The sequence below is a fragment of the Sceloporus undulatus genome, chromosome 3, assembly GCF_019175285.1.
Source record: "Sceloporus undulatus isolate JIND9_A2432 ecotype Alabama chromosome 3, SceUnd_v1.1, whole genome shotgun sequence".
NCBI lineage: Eukaryota > Metazoa > Chordata > Lepidosauria > Squamata > Phrynosomatidae > Sceloporus > Sceloporus undulatus.
The window spans coordinates 14,657,552-14,679,155 of record NC_056524.1 but is presented as its reverse complement, the minus strand read 5'-3'; the positions used below and the strand labels follow the sequence as shown (position 1 = coordinate 14,679,155).

The window sequence follows — 21,604 nt, the reverse complement described above, 5'->3', positions numbered from 1 at the left end:
ACTAGGCTGTATTTCTGTGAGGAGGGAATGTTTTCTTTTTTCATAGCTATACCCCCCCCCCCCCATTTTGCACTTCTGAGAAATTTAGTTTTCTCCAAGCCTGTTGATGCCTTCTTCCTGAGTGTAGGTGAGCCATTTTGACTATTTCAGCTTGGACACTGGGATGAAAGAGAAATATTCATGGATTAATTGAAAACACCCCTCTTTAAACTGCAGAATCCAGGTTTCCATACAGTGAAACCAAGATAAAGCAGAATCATAGTGTTATAATTGTGTAAAGTGAAAAGAGCCTCAGGTTTGCAGTTTGGGACTACTCTTGTGCCCAGCTTTGCTCTTGGAAGGTTGTGTGGCTGCTTCATTTTGCCCAGTTTCATTTAGTGCCAGCAGCTGCATTTTAAAGAAGACTGATTGAGATGCAATTGTTGATGCCTTAATTACCTTCTGATTAGACAACTATAATGGACACTTTCTGTGGGGGCGGCCCTTTTTAAAGTGTTTGGAAGCTACAGCTAGTGGCAACCAGTCAGTTGACTTGGTTTTGTATCAACTGTACAGACATTCTGTTTGCTTCAAAAACAATTCAAGAGGCTGGTTTTGATGTGCAAATTGCTTGGAGCCAGAATATCTGAACAATCCATTCCACCTTGCATAGAATGTATGGCCCTCAGCTGAGATCCTGGTGCATATCACACCACCGTAACAGTCTAGAGGTTGTGTGTACAATGGACAGGGCTTTCTTTGTAGTGGCACCTTGATTGTGGAACTCTCTCCCAAGAAAAAGCAGCCAAAACTGCATTTTTTTTTTTTTTTTGGTATGGCCTTTGGTTCCTAATACAGTCGGCCCTTCTTATACACCAATTTTTTATACATAGATTCAAGCATCCACAGTTTGAAAATGTTCAAAAAAAGTATATATTTCAAATATCAAACCTTGATTTTCCATTTTTTATAAGGGACACCATTTTGCTTTGCCATTATATTGAATGGGACTTGAGCATCCACGGATTTTGTTATCCATGGGGGATCTTGGAACCAAACCCCAGCATATAACAAGGGTCCATTGTATCTGGGTTAACTGTTTTTACAGGTTTAATTAATGTATATAAGTTGAGTCTCCCTTATCCAAAATGCTTGGGAGCAGACGTATTTGGGATTTTGGTTTGTTTTTATTTTATTTTATTTCAGAATACTTGTATTTACATATGCATACATAACAAGATATTTTGGGGGTGGGACCCTAGTCTAAATGCAGAATTCATTGATGTTTTCGAGTTAACAATTTGTTCTTATTTATGCTCTGTTTCACTATATGCCTTTTCAAATATGTTGTTATTAATAAGGTTATTTGTACAGTGTTGTTATAATCCTGATCAAGTACAGTTATTTCTTCTTTCCATTTTATATGACAACAGCCCTGAGAGATTGTAACTGGAACAGTCACCATGTCAGTCTCCTGGCTGAGAAGGGATTTAAACCTGGAGCTCTCCAATTGTGTTCCAAAGCCCTATCCATTATACTATGTGGTCTTCTTGCCAAAATGCTTCCATACCAAAAGGGAGTTTATATTAGATCAGTGAAAAAGAGACTAGTTTTGTGAATGTAGATTTCTCCTAACTTTCCAGTCCCTCCTAACTTTCCATAATTGCATAGATACATATTCAGTGACCAGGGAACAAGTGTCATTGCTATAATTTAGAGTCTGGAATCCCATTTCCATCTTTTTTTTTACTTAATGTTTCACTGCCATCCTGTTGATTATTTCACCACAACTATTTTTTGACTCATTTCCTTTTTCAGTGTCCGACAGCTACCAAAACAACCTTTGGAGTTCATGTTAAAATCGTAGGAGACTGGACCGGTATGTGAAAAGCACACTTTTTCATATCCATTGCTAACAAATATTAGTCTAAAGTTCTCTCTGGGTTTGTCAATATAAAAATAATTCAGTTCCCTCCCTTTGCCATTTTGACCACACTGTGATGTTTCTTGGCCATACATATCCCACTTTTTATCTGTGAATGTTGGATTGTATGCAGTTCAAAACCTTTTGAATTCTCAGCCAGAGAGCCTGAGTTCCTCAGCAAATGTTAAAGTGGAATACTGTATAGCAGTATGATTGTGTTGGGTGAATGCCCTTAATGCAGACTCCTTGGCATGAACATCAGCCATCTTTTTTTTTAACCATCACCCCCAACTGTTTTGCTTTGGTTACTATCTAGCCAGATTTAAAGGAACTGAAAAGGTTTACTGTTTTGTAATCTTTGGATTGGTTTTATTAAAGTATGATGTTGGAATAATTTTAGCATCCCTCTCCCTCACCATCCCTGTTTGGGATTTAGGAATATTGTGACTTCTCCTTTACCAGTACATCGCTTGTCCACTGCAAACGTACTAATTCAATTCTCCCCTTCCACCATTTGATAAATTATATAATTATATAATAACTATATAATTGTACTGATTATTTTTTTAGAGTTTGTGCTCATAGATGGGACATTATGTTTATTCTGGACAAATTGTTCTTATAGTCACATTTTGGCCTCTCTCTCTCTCTCTCTCTCTCTTTATTTTTTGAGTCAAAATGTTATTTTTTTAAAAAAAATATGTGCAGTAATATACTTGCCTTTAGGCCACATCTGGTAGCTTCAGCTGAAATGCTGAAATGTGCAGTTTCTAGATAAGGGAATTTTAATACTAGGTGTTTGGTCAGCTTCCAGGTTAGTTAACACCTTTTGTCATGCTGTGATTTTTAAGTCACTTTCATGTTCTGATGTGCTTCTCCTGGTCAGGAAGAATATCCCCACAATCCAGTGGGGTCCTCCAGGTTGCTATTGAGAAGGGAATTCTAATTCTGATATATTTGGCACAAAGATTGTGGCATGTTTAGGAGAGCATTGAGTGCTCTCGGGCAAGAGAAAGGGAGAGGAGGGAGACTGAAAAGAGGTATTATTGGAGTCCAGGCAAGATGAATTGCTGGTGGAGTGTCTGGTGAGTGGAGAAGAGCTCAGAGAATTGAATTTTTACTATAACAGTCTGTTTATTTACTCTGCCTAATGCTAAGAGCAGGGGTTGGCAACATGTGAGCCATGTAAAGCTCAGGCTGTTTTTGTGAGACATGTGAGTCTCTGTCACTATTGAGGTACTGGAGGGGTGGTAAAAAAATGTAGCCTTTCTTTTAAAACATGGTGTCTTCCTTGCACATCTCCTTTTCCAAAGGAATTACACTCTCAAAACAGATGAAGGCTAAAAATGGATCAGGGAAATCAATTTTCCTCTGTTACTAACCTGCTTGCACAGTTCCCATAGCTATGGGGGCAAGAAGATGGCTCCTGCTTATACACTTTGGCTTTCTTTGTATGTTTTGTATAGTTCATCTTCCATTGATTTTGCCTTGGCAAATATATATCCCAGCCCATGGCCTCCCCACTTAACCAACCATGAGGGATTGAATTGCTGTTTGGGTAGAAGGAGTTGTTAGGAGGCTAATTCTGCTTTGCCTGTAAAAAGATACTGGAGCCCATCAGTGAAAGGGGCTGGAATGCTTCTCTGCTGCAGACCGTCTGCTGCATCATTTACCAGCAATAAAGTTTATCTTACAGCAGTAGCATGTGTCAGTGTTTGGCATCAAGCTAAATCTTGGGGAGGCCTGGAACTACATCCAGATCCGGAACAGAAGAGCTTGTAAAAAAGGCAAAAGGATCATGCATCTTTTTAAAAAGAAAAAACCATGTGGGTTGGGTTGAACCCCAGTGAGTTTAGAGGAGACCTTGCAACCCGCAGACCTTTCTCACCATGGCTTACAATGTGCGCATATTCTCCAACATTTCACAAATAAAAACTAGGATACTGTACATGTGATCAAGCAGCATCAGAGTGTGAGCAAGATGGCAAACATTATTAATGAGGAATAACACATAAGCTAGGAGAGGCTACTGCAGGCTGCTTTGGCCTGAGCCTACTGGGAAGAGCATGATTCTTTCCCCCCTCTTCTCCTCTCCCCCCTGTTGCATTAAATGAGTGCAAACTACTGCTTCACTTTGAACTCAGTTTGAAGCAATTGAAGTAAGCTGATAATGAAAGGGGAAAGTGGGCAGAGGAGGAGAAACAGGGACATTTTAAAAATGAAGCTGAAAAAGTAGGTTGACAGAGGATTAATCAAGACTTAAATGTAGATGCTAATACAATTTTTTAAAAGGAAAAAGAAATGTTTTCCTGGTAATTCAGGTTAAAGAATAAAGTTATATTAATGACTATACCACAATTTTTAATGATCCTCCTTTCATCATTGCCCTTTAAGTGGGAGGATATTTTATACTGCATCTCATGAACTTCTGGGTGAGCAGCCTGTCTGCCCTATAAAAATATGTGTTTTCAGTAGATATTCAACTGCTTTCCTCTCAAATGATAGCAATAACGATGCCCAGTAAGTGTCATTGTGGTGTGTGTCACCATTTTGAATTTTTCTACATCCAAAAAGTACCTCTGAAGCACACGTTTTTTATGAAAAACAAAATGGCAGCTACTCTGCCAAACTTCTCCTTCCTTCTAAGATGTAGGTGAAGCAAAACAGCTGATTGAAATAGTTATTGTCAGTTTGGCATGCATGCTCTCTCTCTCTCTCTCTCTCTCTCACACACACACACACACACACACACACACAGAGTCTCTCATTATAACTTCTCACATCACTTTGACAAGATATGTGGGCTCACCTTAATCAAATAACTCCTTCTCTCACTAACCTGGCCTTTCAGTCCTGTCTGCTGGGTGAGAAAGAGTGCTATAATAGGAGTAGGTTCACAGAACTAGAGTTTCCATAAGTTGCCAAGGCAACTTGAGCGATTACTACAGGGAAATGATTTGCCAGTGACAATTGGTTCACCCCAGTTGTGTATGAACTGGGCCTCAATTAGGCATAGCCAGCCCTTTTTCAAGCTTTACCCTCAAGATATCTTTTCTCATCATGCAGTTTTCCCTAACTTGCATTTTTCTCACCCCTTGGTAGATTGTGCAGGCGGATTAAAGCAACCCACCAGGAGTTATGTTGTCCAGTGGAGCTAGGGCTTGCAAGTTCAAAAGTGCCAAGGCTTTTTGATTAGCAGGGATGATGAAATCATCTGGCACTTCCTCAGGCTGCCTTGCTCCCTCTAAACTTAGTGAAATTGTCATAATAGCTAATGTGAGCTGGGGAGGAATAGATTTTCCCAGCAGCAAGATATTGTTCTGAGCAATCCCTGTTGTAATGAAGAGTATTTTAGGATAGATGGTCAATATTGCATGGACAACAAAAACTAAGGATGTAAATCCTTGTTATTCTCATTCTTGTGCATGAAAATGACAACTCTCCATTATTTTTTCTTGCTCACTTTTGAGATGACAAGAATTTTTTACACATTTTTAAAGAGACCCTTTACATTAATGAGATCAGTTTTTATGCAAATTGCACAAATAATTTTTACACAGACTGCAATTGTAGCTTCCTTGTCCTATGGACTAAAAAAGCCAAAAGCATTGGATGGGTTATGTGCATCTTTTTGGTCAACCTGCCCTTCTGAGCAGACTATAAATGTGCCTCACTTCACAAAAAGGAGGATGGTTTTGTGCAGAATCTTTTGCACAAATTATATAGCCTTTTATTTTATTTTTTAAAAAAGCACATATCTTGCTGTTACAGAGAAGGCAAAAAATAAAAAATCAGATGACAGTTGAAGGATTGAGTCTCTCTTATCCGAAATGCTTGGGACAAGAAGTGTTTTGAATTTTGGATTATTTGAATTTGGGTAACAAACAATAATTTGGAATTGTTTAAAAATAATTATGTGAAGGTGTGGCAAAGTATTAGAAAGGATTTGGATCGCTGGGATAAATTGGGATTATCCTGGATGGGAAGAATAGCTACAGTCAAGATGTCCGTGCTTCCCAAAATAATGTTTCTTTTTCAAACTATACCGATTTTGTTAAACGAACGACCTTTTCAAGAATGGAATAAGGATATCAGGAAATTTATCTGGAGTGGAAAAAGGCCAAGGGTTCGTTATAAAAATCTATGCGATGATGTAAAACGGGGAGGAATGGGGCTTCCAGATTTGAAGATTTATTTTTATGCGTGCTGTTTCGAATGGATAGTGGAGTGGTGTAAATTGGAAAGAAAACAGATTTTGAATACAGAATTAGCAGGGACTGTATTTGGCATACATGCTTTTATGTTTTATGATAAACTCAAAGCTAATAGCGATTTCTTAAATCATGTCATAAGAAAAGCACTTATTCGTGTATGGCTTAAATTTAAATGGATAATTTACTCTAAACTACCGATGTGGGTCTCGGTAAATGAGGCTTTTCACAGGAACGATGAGATATGTAATAACCGATGGGTGACATATAAGGATCTTGTGACAATAGATAAAAGGACCAATACATTAATGTTTAAATCGCAAGACATGTTGGAAAAGGAGGGTTTGCGTTTAAACTGGTTTCTGTATCGCCAAATTAAAGAAAGGTTTATGTTAGACAATAAGATGTGTGGTATAGACCCCTTATCCTCAAATTTTGATAAAATCATTTTTGGTAAAAATGAGAAGAAGATTTCTAAATTTTATAGTTTTTTGTTGAAAATAGTCATGCATGAAGAGCTCGTGAAACCATCCATGATTAGATGGGCTCAAGATCTGGGTGAACCTTTGCCGTTAGCTCAATGGGAAAAAACGTGGGCTGTCAGAATTAGATATACTGCTTGCATAGCGCTAAAGGAGAATTATTACAAGATGCAGAATAGATGGCATCTTACTCCCTTGAAGCTTTCAAAGATTTATAAAAATCAGAGTCCCAACTGTTGGAGGTGTGAGAAAGAACCAGGATCCTTTATGCATATGTGGTGGTATTGTAAGCATGTCAAAAAATATTGGGTACAAATATATAATAAAATGCAACAAATTGTAAAAGTGAACTTTAAATTTGAAGCCAAACTTTTTTTGTTAAATATGATTTCAGATGATAAATTGGAAGACAAGCACGGAAAATTATTTTTTTATATGGTTTCAGCGGCCAGGATGATACTTGCATCCCATTGGAAAGGAGATGCAGAACCTACTTGGAATGAATGGATCTTGAAACTTATAGATTTTATGGAATTGGACAAAGTTACTTGTTATGTTATGAACTTGAATTGGAACAAGGAGAAATTAATTTGGCATCCTTTGATCACGTTTATAGAATCAGAGAATCTGGTCCGTAATTTTATTGGATAATGTCATATTGTGTTATAAAGATTGTTAGAAGAAATATAGCAAAATGCGGGGAGATATAAACGCAAGACAAATACAAAAGGGGTAAAGTTCTGTTTTTTTTTTTTTTAAATTAAATTGAGGATTGAATGATTAGAGATGTCTTTAAAATATGGGTAAAAGTTCTAATTTAAGTATAATCATGGATTACGCAAGTGCGGTGAATTTGATCTTTTTCTTTTTGTATTAAGGAAAATTGCTGGGCTAAATCATGTCTCAACCCCTCCGTATGAGGAAGTCATTATGTCTTTGTAGTAATGTTGTTATGGTATTTGTAGCGGTGGGTTTGTTTTGAGGGTGGTCAATGTTGAATGTATGTATTGTATTATATTGGTATTGTTATGAATGTTTTATGTAGTCATATATGTTTTTTATATATATGTATGGTAAACTTTAATAAAGATTATAAAAAAAAAAAAAAAAAAAAAAGAATTTTGGATTATTTATTTATTTAGGATTTCTGAATATTCACGCATTCATAATACAGTATGCCCTTGCCTTACATGGGGGATCTGTTTCGGACGCCGCTGTGTAAGGCAAGTTCCACATGTGCTTGAGCCCCATTAAAACTAATGGGGCTCGTGCATGTGGTGCAATACGGCACATGCCATTTCCTCTTTGTTGTGTGGCTTTTAGCATAAGCTGAAAGCTGCGTATAGCACACCCGCGTATGATGCAGGTGCACTGTAAGGTGTTTTGGAAATCAGACTCAAATCTAAATATGAAATCCATTCATGTTTTGTACATGTTTTGTATATAATGCATGAAACAAAGTTTCTGTACACTGGACCACCAGAAGGTGAAGGAGTCACTATCTCAACCACTCATGTGGACAATTTGGGGTTTTGGAGTATTTCGGAAATCCAGATAAGGGATACTCAATCGGTATCAATTTTTTTTTAATATGGCAAGGCTTGTTTCCTCCTCAAGAGTGAGAAATATTCGTTGCCTACCATTCATTTTATAAATGTCCACTCCTGTGGGGTGGGAAGTGTATACAACTACATTCATCCCTCCATATTTGTGGCTTTGACTTTTGCAGATTTGATTATTTGTGGATTTTATTAATATGTTATCTCTAGGAATCTCTAGGTTCTCCAGGGCAACTTTATGGTCAACTTTAACCAAAAGTCACACTGAAGAACCTAGAGATTTCTACAAAGAACACCTCCCTAGGCATTTGTAGCTCCTCCAGCGCAATTCTATGGTCAACGTCTGGCAATGTTGACCACAGAGTTGCACTGGAGGACCTAAAGATTCCTAGGGAGGTGTTCTCTCGGGTAAAAACATAGTGTTTTTGTTATTTGTGGGTTTCCCCCCCACATTCATGAGGATCCTGTGTCCCTAACCCTAGAGAATGTGGAGGGACAAGTGTAGCATTTTTGGTTTCATTGAGTATATTGCTCAGGTATTGTCATGATGTCTGTCTGCATTTCAAAATTTACCACTGCAGCATTGCAGTTGCCAAAAATCACAGAATCATAGACTCAGGAATAGCAAGGGCCATCTAATCCAAACATTCACCATGTGGAAATATACAACTAAAGCACTCCTGAGAGTTTCCAACCTCTGTTTCAAGCCTTTCAGAGAAGGAGATCCTCAAAGGCAATCTATTCCACCACCCTACAGGGTAGTCTGTTCTACTCATACAGCTCTTACCACGAGGGAGTTCTTCTTAATGTTTAGATGGAATCTTTTTTTTTCCCTTTTAATTTAAATTTAATTTTAACTTGTTTCATCTTCAATGTGACATCCCTTCAAACATTTAAAGATACCTTACATCATTGTGTACCTTCTAATTGTTTCCAATTTAAGGTGACCTTATCACAGGGTTTTCTTGGCAAGATGCGTTCAGAGGAGGTTTGCCCGTGCCTTCCTCTGAGACTGAAAGTGTGTGACTTGACCAATTTCCATCCAGTGACTGAGCAAGGATTCACTCCCTAGCCTTCTATGGTTATCATACCAGTCCTCAGTTTTTTCCATGCTAAACATATCCAACTCCCTAACCTGTTTTTGATGGAGCTTGGGTTCCAGATTCTTCACCATCTTGGTTGCCCACCTCATACAAAAATATCACTTGATATTTTAGCACTCTACATGCTTTGTGGTCTTTCTAACATAGTGTGTCTACACTGACTGGTAGTGATTCTTCAGTGCTTCTTGCAGGTATCTTTTCCTAGTTCTGCTTGAGATTATACCTGCCAGGGATTGTATCTGAGACATTTCATGTGTGTAGTATATTATCTACTGTAGGGCTTTGGTTCTTTTCACTTGATGGTTTGCAGCCATATAAATGGATTACCTCCACTGAAGGGAATTGATGTGATACAAAAATCACTGGTCAATCTCAGCCTCTGGTGGCTGTTGTCACATGCCCAGTCAATATGGGATGTGGCAGGCACTGAGTGAGGGATACCCATGTATGAACATGTCCTTTTACACACTGGAATTTTCTTGAAATGGCAACTGTGAAATACAGATTTTTTTTTCCAGAGCTGCAGTTAGATTTATCAGGTAGTAATTTGGCATATGTGAGGCATCATCATAAATAGTTCACATGTAGCACCTCCATCCTCATAAATAGTTTAACTTTAGCATTTTAGAGTTGACACTTAAATGTTAATTGATTGTTTTTATGGGTTTGAGGAAGGCACAGTCATACTGAAGCATTTTGACACCTCCATGCTGGTGACTTCCATCCCTTATTTCTTTTTCCAACTAGAAAAGTTCAATTTTGTTATGTGTTTATAGACTTTGCACAGTTACTTTCTTAGTTTCCTGTTCCGTTTCTTCATTCATTCTGTTCCCTTTTGCTGCGCCCTTTTGTATAGCTGCTTGTTTGTTTCAAGACTGATATTCTAGATGGCATCTTTTGATAAGTGCTGTGACCAGAGGGCATATTGTTCTAAGAATGCAACAGCAAGGAAGGTAGACAAATAGCACCAGAAATGCGGCACAAAATCAGAGGAACTTACCTCTCCTGCTTCACTTTCTTTCTAAATATATTTCAGGCTGTCATCCAATAGAAAGTGATATACTGTATGTGAATTGCATTGCACAGACAAACAGTTTTCCAATGTGGAAACCTACTGCTTTTGGAATTACATGGCACTGATTATAATTAGGATAAACATAGTAACCCACGTTATGCATTTGGTACACCAGAGGGTAGATATGGACCTAACCTGGCTGCCAGGTATGTTGGCCATATCAATGCTGATTTGCAATTAACATTTTTAAAAGCTAAAACCATCCATAGTTGTAAGCTTTCCTGATAAGGGGATTCAGAAACCCTTTCATTCTACACAAATATAGCGATAGAATTTCACTTTAACTGCCATGATTCCATCCTATGGAATTCTGTGGTTTGTTATTCTTAGAGACCTCCAGTGCCCCATGGCAGCTAAAGTGGAATCAAAGTGCCATCATTGTGTATTATCAAATGGGTATAGTAACAAATACAAATTCTCTTTCTCAATGAAATTTTCCTCCAGTTTCCCGATCTCTAGCATCACATTTTAACATTTAAATGGATGAATCCTGTGAAACAAACATTCAGAAATATTAGTACCTGTATGTAGAGAGATCATATAGCGCCTTGGAGACTAACTGTAAAAAGAACTGTACTAAAAGAAAGAGCTGTGTACTAAAATATTGTGCATGTACAAAGAAGCCTTTCCCTTCATGAATACTTTGTATGCTGTGAGACTCACCTTTGATATATCTCCAGCTGTCTGTGAAAATCCATTCTTCACATAGATACATCTGCTGGCACGATACAGGTATTTAGTTCTTCATAAAAAAAATCTAATTTAGTAATATTGGCTTTTGAAAGTAACACCTTTGAAATATTTTCAAATAGTTTCTTTGCAAGTTTGCAGAGATAGTGTGGTTCATTAGATTTTATTAACAGATCAAGTCATTAGAACAGGATAACTTACAGGATGTGTATTTACTACTTTGCCACTGTTATTTAATTTACACAACTGTTTTGCATGTGGAAAATACTGACTTACTTTGATTTGGAGGCGTCATGACATATTTACTAAATAACATGCATTAATTGGGGGCTCTTTTTGTCATTACCTTTGAAAACCTTTCCCCACTAAAACCTCATTTGTAGTGACCAATTTCCCAACTCTTCTGATCCCCCTATTTTTGTCTCTTCTCCATCCCAGTGAAAATGGACTTGCTATAGACCCATTCTCTCCAACTGTCTCAATTAGGCAGGGGCAGTTATGATTACTCCTCTGTTGTCCCACTTTTTCAACTACCTTTAAAATGTCCCAATTTCTATCTTCTCCTCTCTCCTTTCCTCTTCGTTCTCACTTTAATTCCATTACTTCACATTATATTTAAAGTACAAGAGTCCTTTGCATTTAGATAACTCTGCAGGAAGGAAAGAAGAGGAGGTGGCAGAATCTTGCCTTTCCCTGTGGTCTTAGGCAAAAACAACTGCTGCAGCTTCTGCTAGTTTGTGTGTCCTTCCTTGTTAATAACTTTGCCATCTTCACCACACTCTGATGTTGCTTGGCTATATGTGTCCTGGTTTTCAGCTGTGAAATATTGGAGGCTAAATACCCTGGGAGTGAAAAGACCCCAGGTCCCATTCCTGGATTATTTGTTTGCCAATCTGGGAACACTTTTGAGAACTCCAGTATCCTTTTAAAAAGTGCATTTGCCAAAACTGGCATTGAACAACACAGATGCTGCCATAAAAATCACACTGTGTAGTGGTAGACACCACTTTACTGAAGACTGTTTCAACATGGATCCTGGCTCCACTGTGTAGGTTATGCCTGGAAGTACACTTTGGCCCCTCAGTTATTGGCAGATGACAATAATTTAGTGATAAAAAGTACCACCAGCATGCTGAGCCATGCATCATCTTGAGCAGCCCAAGGGAAGTGATTAGAGTAGCAGAAGAGCTGAAGCATGTAATCGATAGTGACCACAGTTTGATCGAGGCAGCTGTGGGAGTTGAAGGAGGGGGGATCAGGTTAAGACTTCACAAGAGAAGAGAGTGACAAATTCTGCTCATTAGCTCCCTTACATTAATTGCTGATGATGGTTTTTCTTTAAAAAAAAAAAAAGCTAATGAAGAGTGGTAAACAAACAGAGATCAAGCAATTATCCCCTCATACCCCTTCAAGCTCCTTTCTATTAATCGTTTCATTTCTACCAGTGTAAAACTTGACTTGGTTAGTTCCAGAAAAATGAAAATGAAGGAAGGGACAAGCAGAGCTTGGAAAAACTACTTTTAAAAACAACAACTGGAACTCCCTGTATCCCCCAACTAGCCTAGTTGTTGATCATGCTGGCTGCCAAATTCTGGGAAGTTTATTTCCCCAAAGTGACTGTCCAACCTTAGAACTTGGGCCCTTCCTCTGTCAAGCCAAAATTACACAAGTTCCTGAAATTATGTTATTGAACGGTTGCTATCTCAACAGTGGCCCCTTTTGAGAAACATTGAGCTTGCCAGAGTTATTCATGGCCTGGTCACATCCAGACTGCATTTCTGTAATGTGTTTTACATAGTTCACTCTTTTGAAGACAGTTTAGTTCAGAGTGCAGTGGCCAAATTAACTGGTGCCTGCTAGATGGTAGCTACCTTGCTGCCACAGCTGTGAATTTTAAAATAAAGAATGGAAAATTATACAAACTGCAGCAACAGTTTACCTTTCTTTGCCATTGCTGCAAAATCCTAAACAACGTGTGATGTTAAGGCCGGTGCACCCATAGGATTCCTTCTGACATTTCTATTAACCTTGCTGTGATGGAACTGTTGGATGTCCCCCAGCACTCCAGTATGTCTCCTCCTTACCTTTTATTCTACCACCATCTTAAGGACATGAATGAGCTGCATACTGATGTGACTAATAAAAGAAGAAGAAGACAGCAATAAGACAACAATGATTTGCTACAGAAATTCCGTTTTGGAAACTGCCAGGTACAAAGGCAACTGGATTTGACTACCAGCTGGGCTACCTTATTGTTAGTTTGTGTCACAGCCCAATCTTCAAAGCAAAACCCAGAAGCCACCTGCTGGTGCATATCCTATAAGAGCTCTTTTTGGGATGGTATGGTGCTACTGCAATTCTGATGGATTAGCTCCTGTATTCTTGCACACCTTTGGATCAGCGTTCAGGTAGGAGTCAGGTATTCAGTATCTAAGGGGCTCTACTTCATGCTGTGGCCCCAGTCCAGCCTTTGGAGGACACAAAAAGGAGCCATAATTTTTTTTGTGCCCTCCAAAGGGCTCCATAGCTCAGTGCAGGTGTATGATGCCCCTTTGGCATGGTGTCATTTGGACCCAGCACCGGAGGCCCGCCATGATGCTGCATGTCATCTGGAGCCCTGGGGACACCCTGGGGGTGGAGTCAGGGTATGCATTACCCACAGGCCGGCCTTTCGGGCTGGTCTGTATAGGGCCTAAGTCAGCTATTTGGGATGCTCTACAATGAAGAGCTCCAAATGCACAAAGTAATTCTGTCTTAAGGCTTTTGCAGTTTTCGTTTGTGGAACAGTCTTCTTTCTTGAATGTGTGTATTAGCCCCTAGTTTTTAGGAGGACTAGGCCAAGGCAAGATGGCAGCCCCTTCATTTGCTGTACATCTGGATTGGCAGTTGAATCTTAAGCATTGGCAAAGTAATGGAATATTACACCACAGCTGAAGGCAGCAATTGAGTTGAAAATAATAGTTACATGATGAAGACAGCTCTTTCTTCTGAAAGGGAATCTGACGGCTGCTACTGCTACCTAAAGCAATTGTTCCAGTCTGCCTAGTGATAAGGCTCTCCCTAGCTGCAAGACAGTTCCGAAAAGAAATAGAGGCAGCAATAATTCTATTACAGTGCGTCTTCAGCTGAAAAGCTGAAAGCCACGCATGGTACGCCCACATATGGCACGGGCACACTATATATATCTCACATACCTCTGTGCCACTACCCTCTGAAGATGCCAGCCACAGATGCAGGTGAAACGTCAGGAATAAATTCTTCCAGAACATGGCCACATAGCCCAGAAAATCGAGAGAAAATCAATAATTTCAAATGTTTTCTCCCTGCTGTTTTTGTGCATTTTAAAATGATCAAATAATGATAATGATAAAAATGTTTTTGTGCATTTTTAAAAATTTGTTTTTAAAACATTACAGCCCCCCGCCCCATTTTTGCCAAAAAACTTTTGTTTTTCTGCCAAAAAGCTCTTTTTTTGTTTTTTGTGAGCAACACAATTTTTATTTTCATACAGCATAGGATTTTGCCCAGTTTCATTCTTTTCTGCACAAAACGTGTTGTGTTCTGTGTACAGAAGCACAGAAGCTTTTTGTGGAGAGCAAAGGTTGAAGGCTTTTTTCATAGAATGGTTTGATTTTTTTGCCCAAAAGACCCAAATTATGAAAAAACCTGTGATGATGGAATATTTTTTCAATGAATAAGGTAGTCAAGGATGAGCAAATTTGTAAATATTATTGCATGCCTACCCTGAAGTTGGGCTTTACAATACAAAATAATTAGTCACTAGGTAAGTGTTTCTTCAAGAGCTAAAGTGGCTTGTGGTTTGAGTGTTGTACTCTGTTCTGACTCTGTAGACCAGGGTTCAATTCCCTGCTCACCATGAAACCCACTGGACAACCTTGGGCAACTCACATGCTTTCAGCTTCAAGGGAAAGCAATGGCAAACCTCTTCTGAACAGATCTTGCCAAGAAACCTGTATGAAATTTTCACCTTAGGGCCGCCATATTCTGGGATAAAGGCGTAATGCCTGACTTCCATTTCTGAAAACTTAAAATCAATCAGTAACAGACCTTTAATTTATCTTGGTCAAAACAGTATGGGTCTTGGGTAGGCAGAGAGAAAAATAAAAAAAGACATGGCACTATATTGTCAAAGCCAGAAAATGATTATAGCTGGTGCCCTGGAGGAGTATCAAAGTCCAATTTGGTAGTATTTCTGTGTGATTAGAAAGAATCGTTTTGAGTCCCTTAAAAAGAGGTTGAATGAGCATCTTGCAGGAATGCTTTAGTTGTGTGTTTCTGTTTGGTGATGTTGTTCTAGATGGTCCTTGTGGTCATTTTCAACTCTTATAAATCTGATTATAATAGAAATCTTAACATGCAAAGTCCTGTCAGCTCATAGAAAAGGCAAATACATAATATAGAAACAAGGTTATCTGTTCAAGCCCATGAACCAAAAACAATCGTGCAGAATCCATAGTTGAGAAATAGGTAGATTAGAACCAATGATACTGTTTTAAGATCAGTTTTGTTGATTGCTATCTGTGTTTTCTAAATATGGACTTTCTTAGGGATTTCCTAGTGTGTGGTAGCACATCTTTTGTTTAGCAGAGAATCACTTATCTCTGGAGTCTGTTGTAAACAAAAAATAGCACCAGATAGTCCTCACAGGAATAACCTTTCTGGGCTTTATTTTGTTGCTGTCAGTACAGAGAAGTGCATTCTTTTCAAAATTAATTTGCTTTGAACTGTACACTTTTGGAACAGGTCCACTGGGAACCAGTGTCGGATCAAAAGGAATGAAACCAGACAGATGTGGGGTTTAAAACAGCAACTGGCAGATAGATTGGCCAGCTGCACAAAGTCGATTGTCCAAGTAAGCACAAGGCCAGGAAACCATGTTGCCTTCCCTTTCACATTCCTTAGCTTCCTTTTTCTTCTGTGGAATTTGGCAAGTCACACTTCTTCCAAGATCTGTTCCATTTCTGTGGTATAGGATTCTTGAGTCATAAGGCTTGTCTACATAGGCCAAAGGAACCAGTTTTCCCCTGCCTTTGCATCGCCCTGCTTTCACAACACATGATAAAAGGTCCATTTTGACTGTGGATTGTCTTCACATGGGAAAAATAGTTCCACAGCAAATCCAGGCCGTCCCTTCCTTTAATCAGATTTGAAAGACTCACCATTTGCTCCAGATCTTCCTAGAAAATCAGAGCACTTTGGAGAGATGCTGAGTGATTGTTTACACAGCATCCCGCTGTGCTACCCAATACTGTCAGTGCAAGTCACTTCTATCAGGTCACTACAAAGTGCTGGGCACCTCATTTTCGGCCTCAGAGGAAGCAACTCACGGTACTGGAGGGTGACACAGTGGGACATGTGTGTAGACGGCGTCACTCCAAAGTGCCCAGGTGATAGGGAATTCAGGGCAGTTCAGGGCCAGAATATACAGTACCAGGAGCAGCCCACAGTATTCTTCACATACTTCATATAATCCCAATCTTCACATACTCCCAATCCTAGTATTATTTTTTTCTTTTACTCAAAATGTTCCTCTGACATCTGAGGTGAAATTTGGACACATTTGGGGGTTCCTCTGGGATATTTGAAAATCAGAAGTGACTCCCAATGTATTTGCTGCTTTGGCAAAAGGCCTCTCCTGGATTTATAATAGTTCAGGAGTGGAAATTAGGCATGGTGAAATTGCATTCCAGCCCCTCAGAGGGACAGGACATTAAAAAAAAAAAATTGGAATGTATTCCTTTGAGGTCTGGGAAGAGGTGTGTGGAACCTCTGGGCCTCTGGTATTTGGCTGCCTTGTACAAGCAGAGCAATAAGGTCATCAGTTGACTGGCGCCTGTGGATGTCAAAGTGAGCTTTTTGAGATGAAAAGGGGAACAAAGCTTTTGTTTAAAATGCTGATACTAGCTAAAATTGATGCCCTGTGAAAATGACGAGGCCACTTCAATAGTCATACTGTGTGTGTGTGTGTGTGTGTGTACATGGCTCTTCAAATTGCCTGTCAACTTATGGCAACCTCATGAATTTGATAGAGTTTTCTTAGGCAAGGAATATGCAGAGGTGGTTTATCCAGTTCCTTCCTCTGAAATACAGCATACAGCTATATTTGTTAGTAGTCTCCCATGCAAGCACCAACCAGAGTTGAGCCTGCTTAGCTGCCAAGTACCTGTAGCAGGTTAGTGCCTGTAGCTCCCAGAATCTCCTCAACCAGCATGGACACTGGGGGTTATGGTCCAAACAAATGTTTTCACCCTTGTGCATCTGACACAAGGAGTGCAATGAGGCCTAAAGGCAGACATCTTTCACCGGTTTGCTAATGCCACTTTGCCTGAGATACTACTCATGTTATGTGGCACTGAGCAATAGTTCCTTATCAATAAAAATGGTCAGTAATGGATGTGAAGGGATGGAGGGGGGAGATGCTTGTGTTGAAGGTCTCGGTTTGGGCGAGTACACTGTACCTTCCTGACCATTTAATACCTTAGGGCTTTGGAGTCATTTTTATTCATGCAGCTTTTCATGCTAGGTCCCATGGGCTAACAGACTCCCTAGCCGAGCTGACACAGCTTCTCTCGGAACTGGTGCTGGAGTCTCCCAGACTTCTTGTTCTGGGGGACCTCAACATCCCTTTCAAGGCTGGCTCACAAGATCTGATGGGTGCAACTCGGAAGTTCATGGCTTCCATGATGGCCATGGGCCTGTCCCAGTTAGTCTCGGGTCCAATGCATTGTGCAGGTAATACGCTCGATGTGGTCTTTAGTACGCATTGGGATAGTCTGTGGGCAGAGGCATGTAGTATCTCTGCTCTATCATGGACGGACCATTTCCTGGTCGAGGTCTGACTTAAGGCAACTACCCTAATCCCCCCCAGAGGTGGAGGACCTATTAGGATGGTCCACCCTCGAAGGCTGATGGAACCCAAAAAGTTCCAAGAAGCCTTAGAGGGGTTTATGGTTGGATCTGACGGCGATCCTGTTGATGCCCTTACCAACATCTGGGATAACGACCTCTCCAGAGCTATACACAGTATCGCTCCTAAGCATCCTTTCTGGCCCGCTTCCAATAAGAAACCCTGGTATACGGAAAATCTCCGTGAAATGAAGCGGGCCGTGCAACGACTAGAGCGCAGCTGGCGGAGACACCAGCACTTATCCGGCAAGACACTCCATCAGGCTCTTTTGAAGTCCTATGGAGTGGCAATAGGTGCAGCAAAGAATTCTTTCTATGCTGCACATATTGCGTCTGCAAAGTCACGTCCAGCAGAGCTGTTCAGGGTCATGAGGGAGCTGACTCAGCTTCCTCTCACTCTGAACCCTATTTTAGAACCAACTAAGGCCTGCTGTGATGATTTTAACAACTTCTTTGTAGATAAAATCTCTCGGATAAGGGCTGATCTCGACGCTGACATTTCAACAGAGTATTCAGAGCTTCCGTGGACTCCATTAAACTGGATCACTTTGAGTTTATCCATACCGATGAAGTGGACAAGCTTCTTGGAAGTGTTAGGAAGATGACGTGCTCTCTCTATCCATGTCCTTGGCTGACCGCCCAGGGTGGTGATGCTGAGACATCATTATTACAACGTATAATTAATGCATCATTCAGGGAGGGAAAATTTCCATCTAGTTTAAAATTAGCAACTGTTAAACCATTGCTTAAGAAACACTCCCTAGACCCCCTGGTAAGAAATAACTACAGACCGGTCTCATTATTGCCATTTTTTAGGTAAGGTGATCAAGAGAGCGGCCGCCTTGCAACTCCAAGCAGTTTTGGATGAAACCGATTATCTGGATCCATTTCAAACTGGATTCAGAGTGGGATACGGAGTTGAGACTGCCATGGTTGCCTTAGTCGATGATCTCCGTCTGGGCATCGACAGGGGAAGTGTGACCGTGTTGGTGCTCTTGGACATCTCAGCGGCTTTCGATACCATTGACCATGGTATCCTTCTGGAACGCCTGAGGGAGCTGGGCATCAGAGGCACTGCGCTCCAGTGGTTCCGATCCTACCTCTCAGGCAGATTCCAGATGGTGCAGTTGGGGGACACTTGCTCCTCTAAGAGGGAACTCACATCTGGTGTCCCTCAGGGAGCTATTCTGTCCCCCACTTTGTTTAACATTTACATGAAACCGCTGGGAGAGATCATCCGGAGACACGGGGAGCAGTGTTATCAGTATGCTGATGACACCCAAATTTGCTTCTCTGTGCCCCCGACTGATTCAGTGACTAAAGATGGCATCTCTCCTCTGAATGCCTGCCTGGAGTCGGTAATGGACTGGATGAGGGAAAACAAACTCAGTTTGAATCCAGAGAAAACGGAAGTACTAGTGATAGGTTCCCCAGGCCCGGGGAAGGAAGTTTATCCACCTGTCCTGAATGGGGTCACACTTCCCCTGAAAGACGAAGTTCGCAGTCTAGGAGTACTTCTGGACTCATCTCATCAGTTGACATCTCAAGTAGATGCGACAGTCAGAGGTGCTTGCTATCAACTTCAGTTGATACACCAGCTGTGACCCTACTTGGGCCAAAGGGACCTTGAAACTGTGGTACATGCTCTGGTAACCTCTCGCTTAGATTTCTGTAATGCGCTCTACATGGGGCAACCCTTGTACCAAGCCCGGAAGCTTCAGCTAGTACAAAACATGGCAGCCAGATTGGTCACTGGTGTCTCCAGGTTTGACCACATAACACCTATTCTGAAAGATCTGCACTGGCTGCCTATTCTCTTCCGAGCACAATACAAGGTGTTGGTTATTACCTATAAAGCCCTGTATGGCTTGGGCCCGAGTTACTTGAGGGACCACATCTCCCCATATAATCTGCACCGCACACTCAGAACAACCGGGAAGAACTTGCTAGAAATTCCATCATCTAAATACACTACTACATCCCAGAGGGCCTTCTCAGTAGCAGCCCCAAAAATTTGGAACAGTCTTCCTGAGGAACTCCGCCTGATCACCCCTCTAGAAACATTCAAAAAGAGGCCAAAACTTTCCTCTTCTGTCAAGCCTTCCCCTCTGGAAAATGAACTAGTGTACTTTGATCCCATCAACTTCCTGGCTCACCCTTTTGAATTATTATTATTATTATTATTAACCTTTATTTATAAAGCGCTGTAAGTTTACACAGCGCTGTACATCAATTTTTTAGTCAGACGGTTCCCTGCCCTCAGGCTTACAATCTAAAAGAATGAATGATTGTTTTAGATTTGTATATTGTATTGTGTTATTGGTTTTATCTATTTTATGATGTGTTTGTAACTGGTTTTAAATTTTGTGTACACTGCTTTGATCTTTTGGAAAAGTGGTATAAAAATAAAATTTATTATTATTATTATTATTATTATTATTATTATTATTATTATTATTATATTCAGGAACCTCCTTTGAGCATCTTTTCCCCTGGTAACTATAAAAGGCCAAGATTAATAGTGTATGAAGTCTTGCTGTTTTAAGTCCTGCTGTTGGAGGTGCCGCCTTTCCCATATTCATTGGGAACATTGGAGGGGGAAATTGTTCCGGAGGCTTTGTGGTTTATGTGCAAACCCTCTTGGAATGCTTTTGTTTCTTCAAGTGCTTTTTGTCCCCTGCTTCTTCAACTAACTAGGATTCTTTGTAACAGGAAGTGCTCTCCTGGTACTCTCTGGAAGAGGTGATCACATGACTGTACTTTCAACTATTGAATGTTAATAATGCATAGGAAAACCAGAACACTAAACTGATTCCATGGGCATTGAATACCTTTCTTTCCCCCTCAACCCCACCCCACAAAAGGCTTTGAAATAGCTTGGAAGACACCCTAGGGAAGAGAGAGCCACTGAGGAGCAGGGGAAAAGATTTTAAAAGCAGGTAAGTATCAGGGTGAGGATACATGTCCTCTGTCACCAGGAAACCATTCCATTCACACTACACAATTATACCATCTTGATTCCACTTTAACTGCCAGTGACACCATGGGCTATATTAGATTGGTTCATTTTGAGTTTGTAAATACTGATGAAGTGGACAAGCTACTAGGAAGTGTAAGGAGGACAACATCCCCTCTCGATCCTTGCCCATCATGGTTGAGCGCCAGGGCGGGGATGCAGTGATAACATTACTGCAATCCATAATTAATACATCCTTCAGGGAGTGGAAATTTCCATCAAAATTAAAACAGGCAGTGGTTAAATCGTTTTTAAAGAAACCCTCCCTGGACCCCCTGGTGAGAAACAATTATAGACCAGTCTCCCTTTTACCATTCTTGGGCAAAATGATTGAGTGGGCAGTTGCTTTCCAGCTCCAGGAAGTCTTGGAAGAAGCAGATTATCTGGACCCATTTCAAACTGGCTTCAGGGCGGGATACGGAGTGGATACTGCCAAGGTCGCCTTAGTTGATGATTACTGTCTGGGTATTGACAGGGGAAGTGTGACCCTGTTGGTGCTCTCAGCGGCCTTTGATACCATTGACCATGGTATCCTTCTGGAATGCCTGAGGGAGTTGGGAATTGGAGGCTCTGCTTTGCAGTGGTTCCATTCTGATCTCTTGGGTAGATTCCAGATGGTGATGCTGGGGGACAGTTGC

At 40.5% G+C, this 21,604-nt stretch overlaps 1 protein-coding gene across 1 annotated transcript in view; it reads left to right on the top strand.

Annotated features, from left to right (window-relative positions):
• Positions 1-21,604, top strand: part of NOX4 (NADPH oxidase 4) — a 139,679-nt gene that overhangs the window by 73,670 nt on the left and 44,405 nt on the right. The window contains exon 12 of the mRNA XM_042460951.1: positions 1,798-1,858. Coding sequence (XP_042316885.1) covers positions 1,798-1,858 — 61 coding nt within the window. The remainder of the gene's footprint in view (positions 1-1,797; positions 1,859-21,604) is intronic.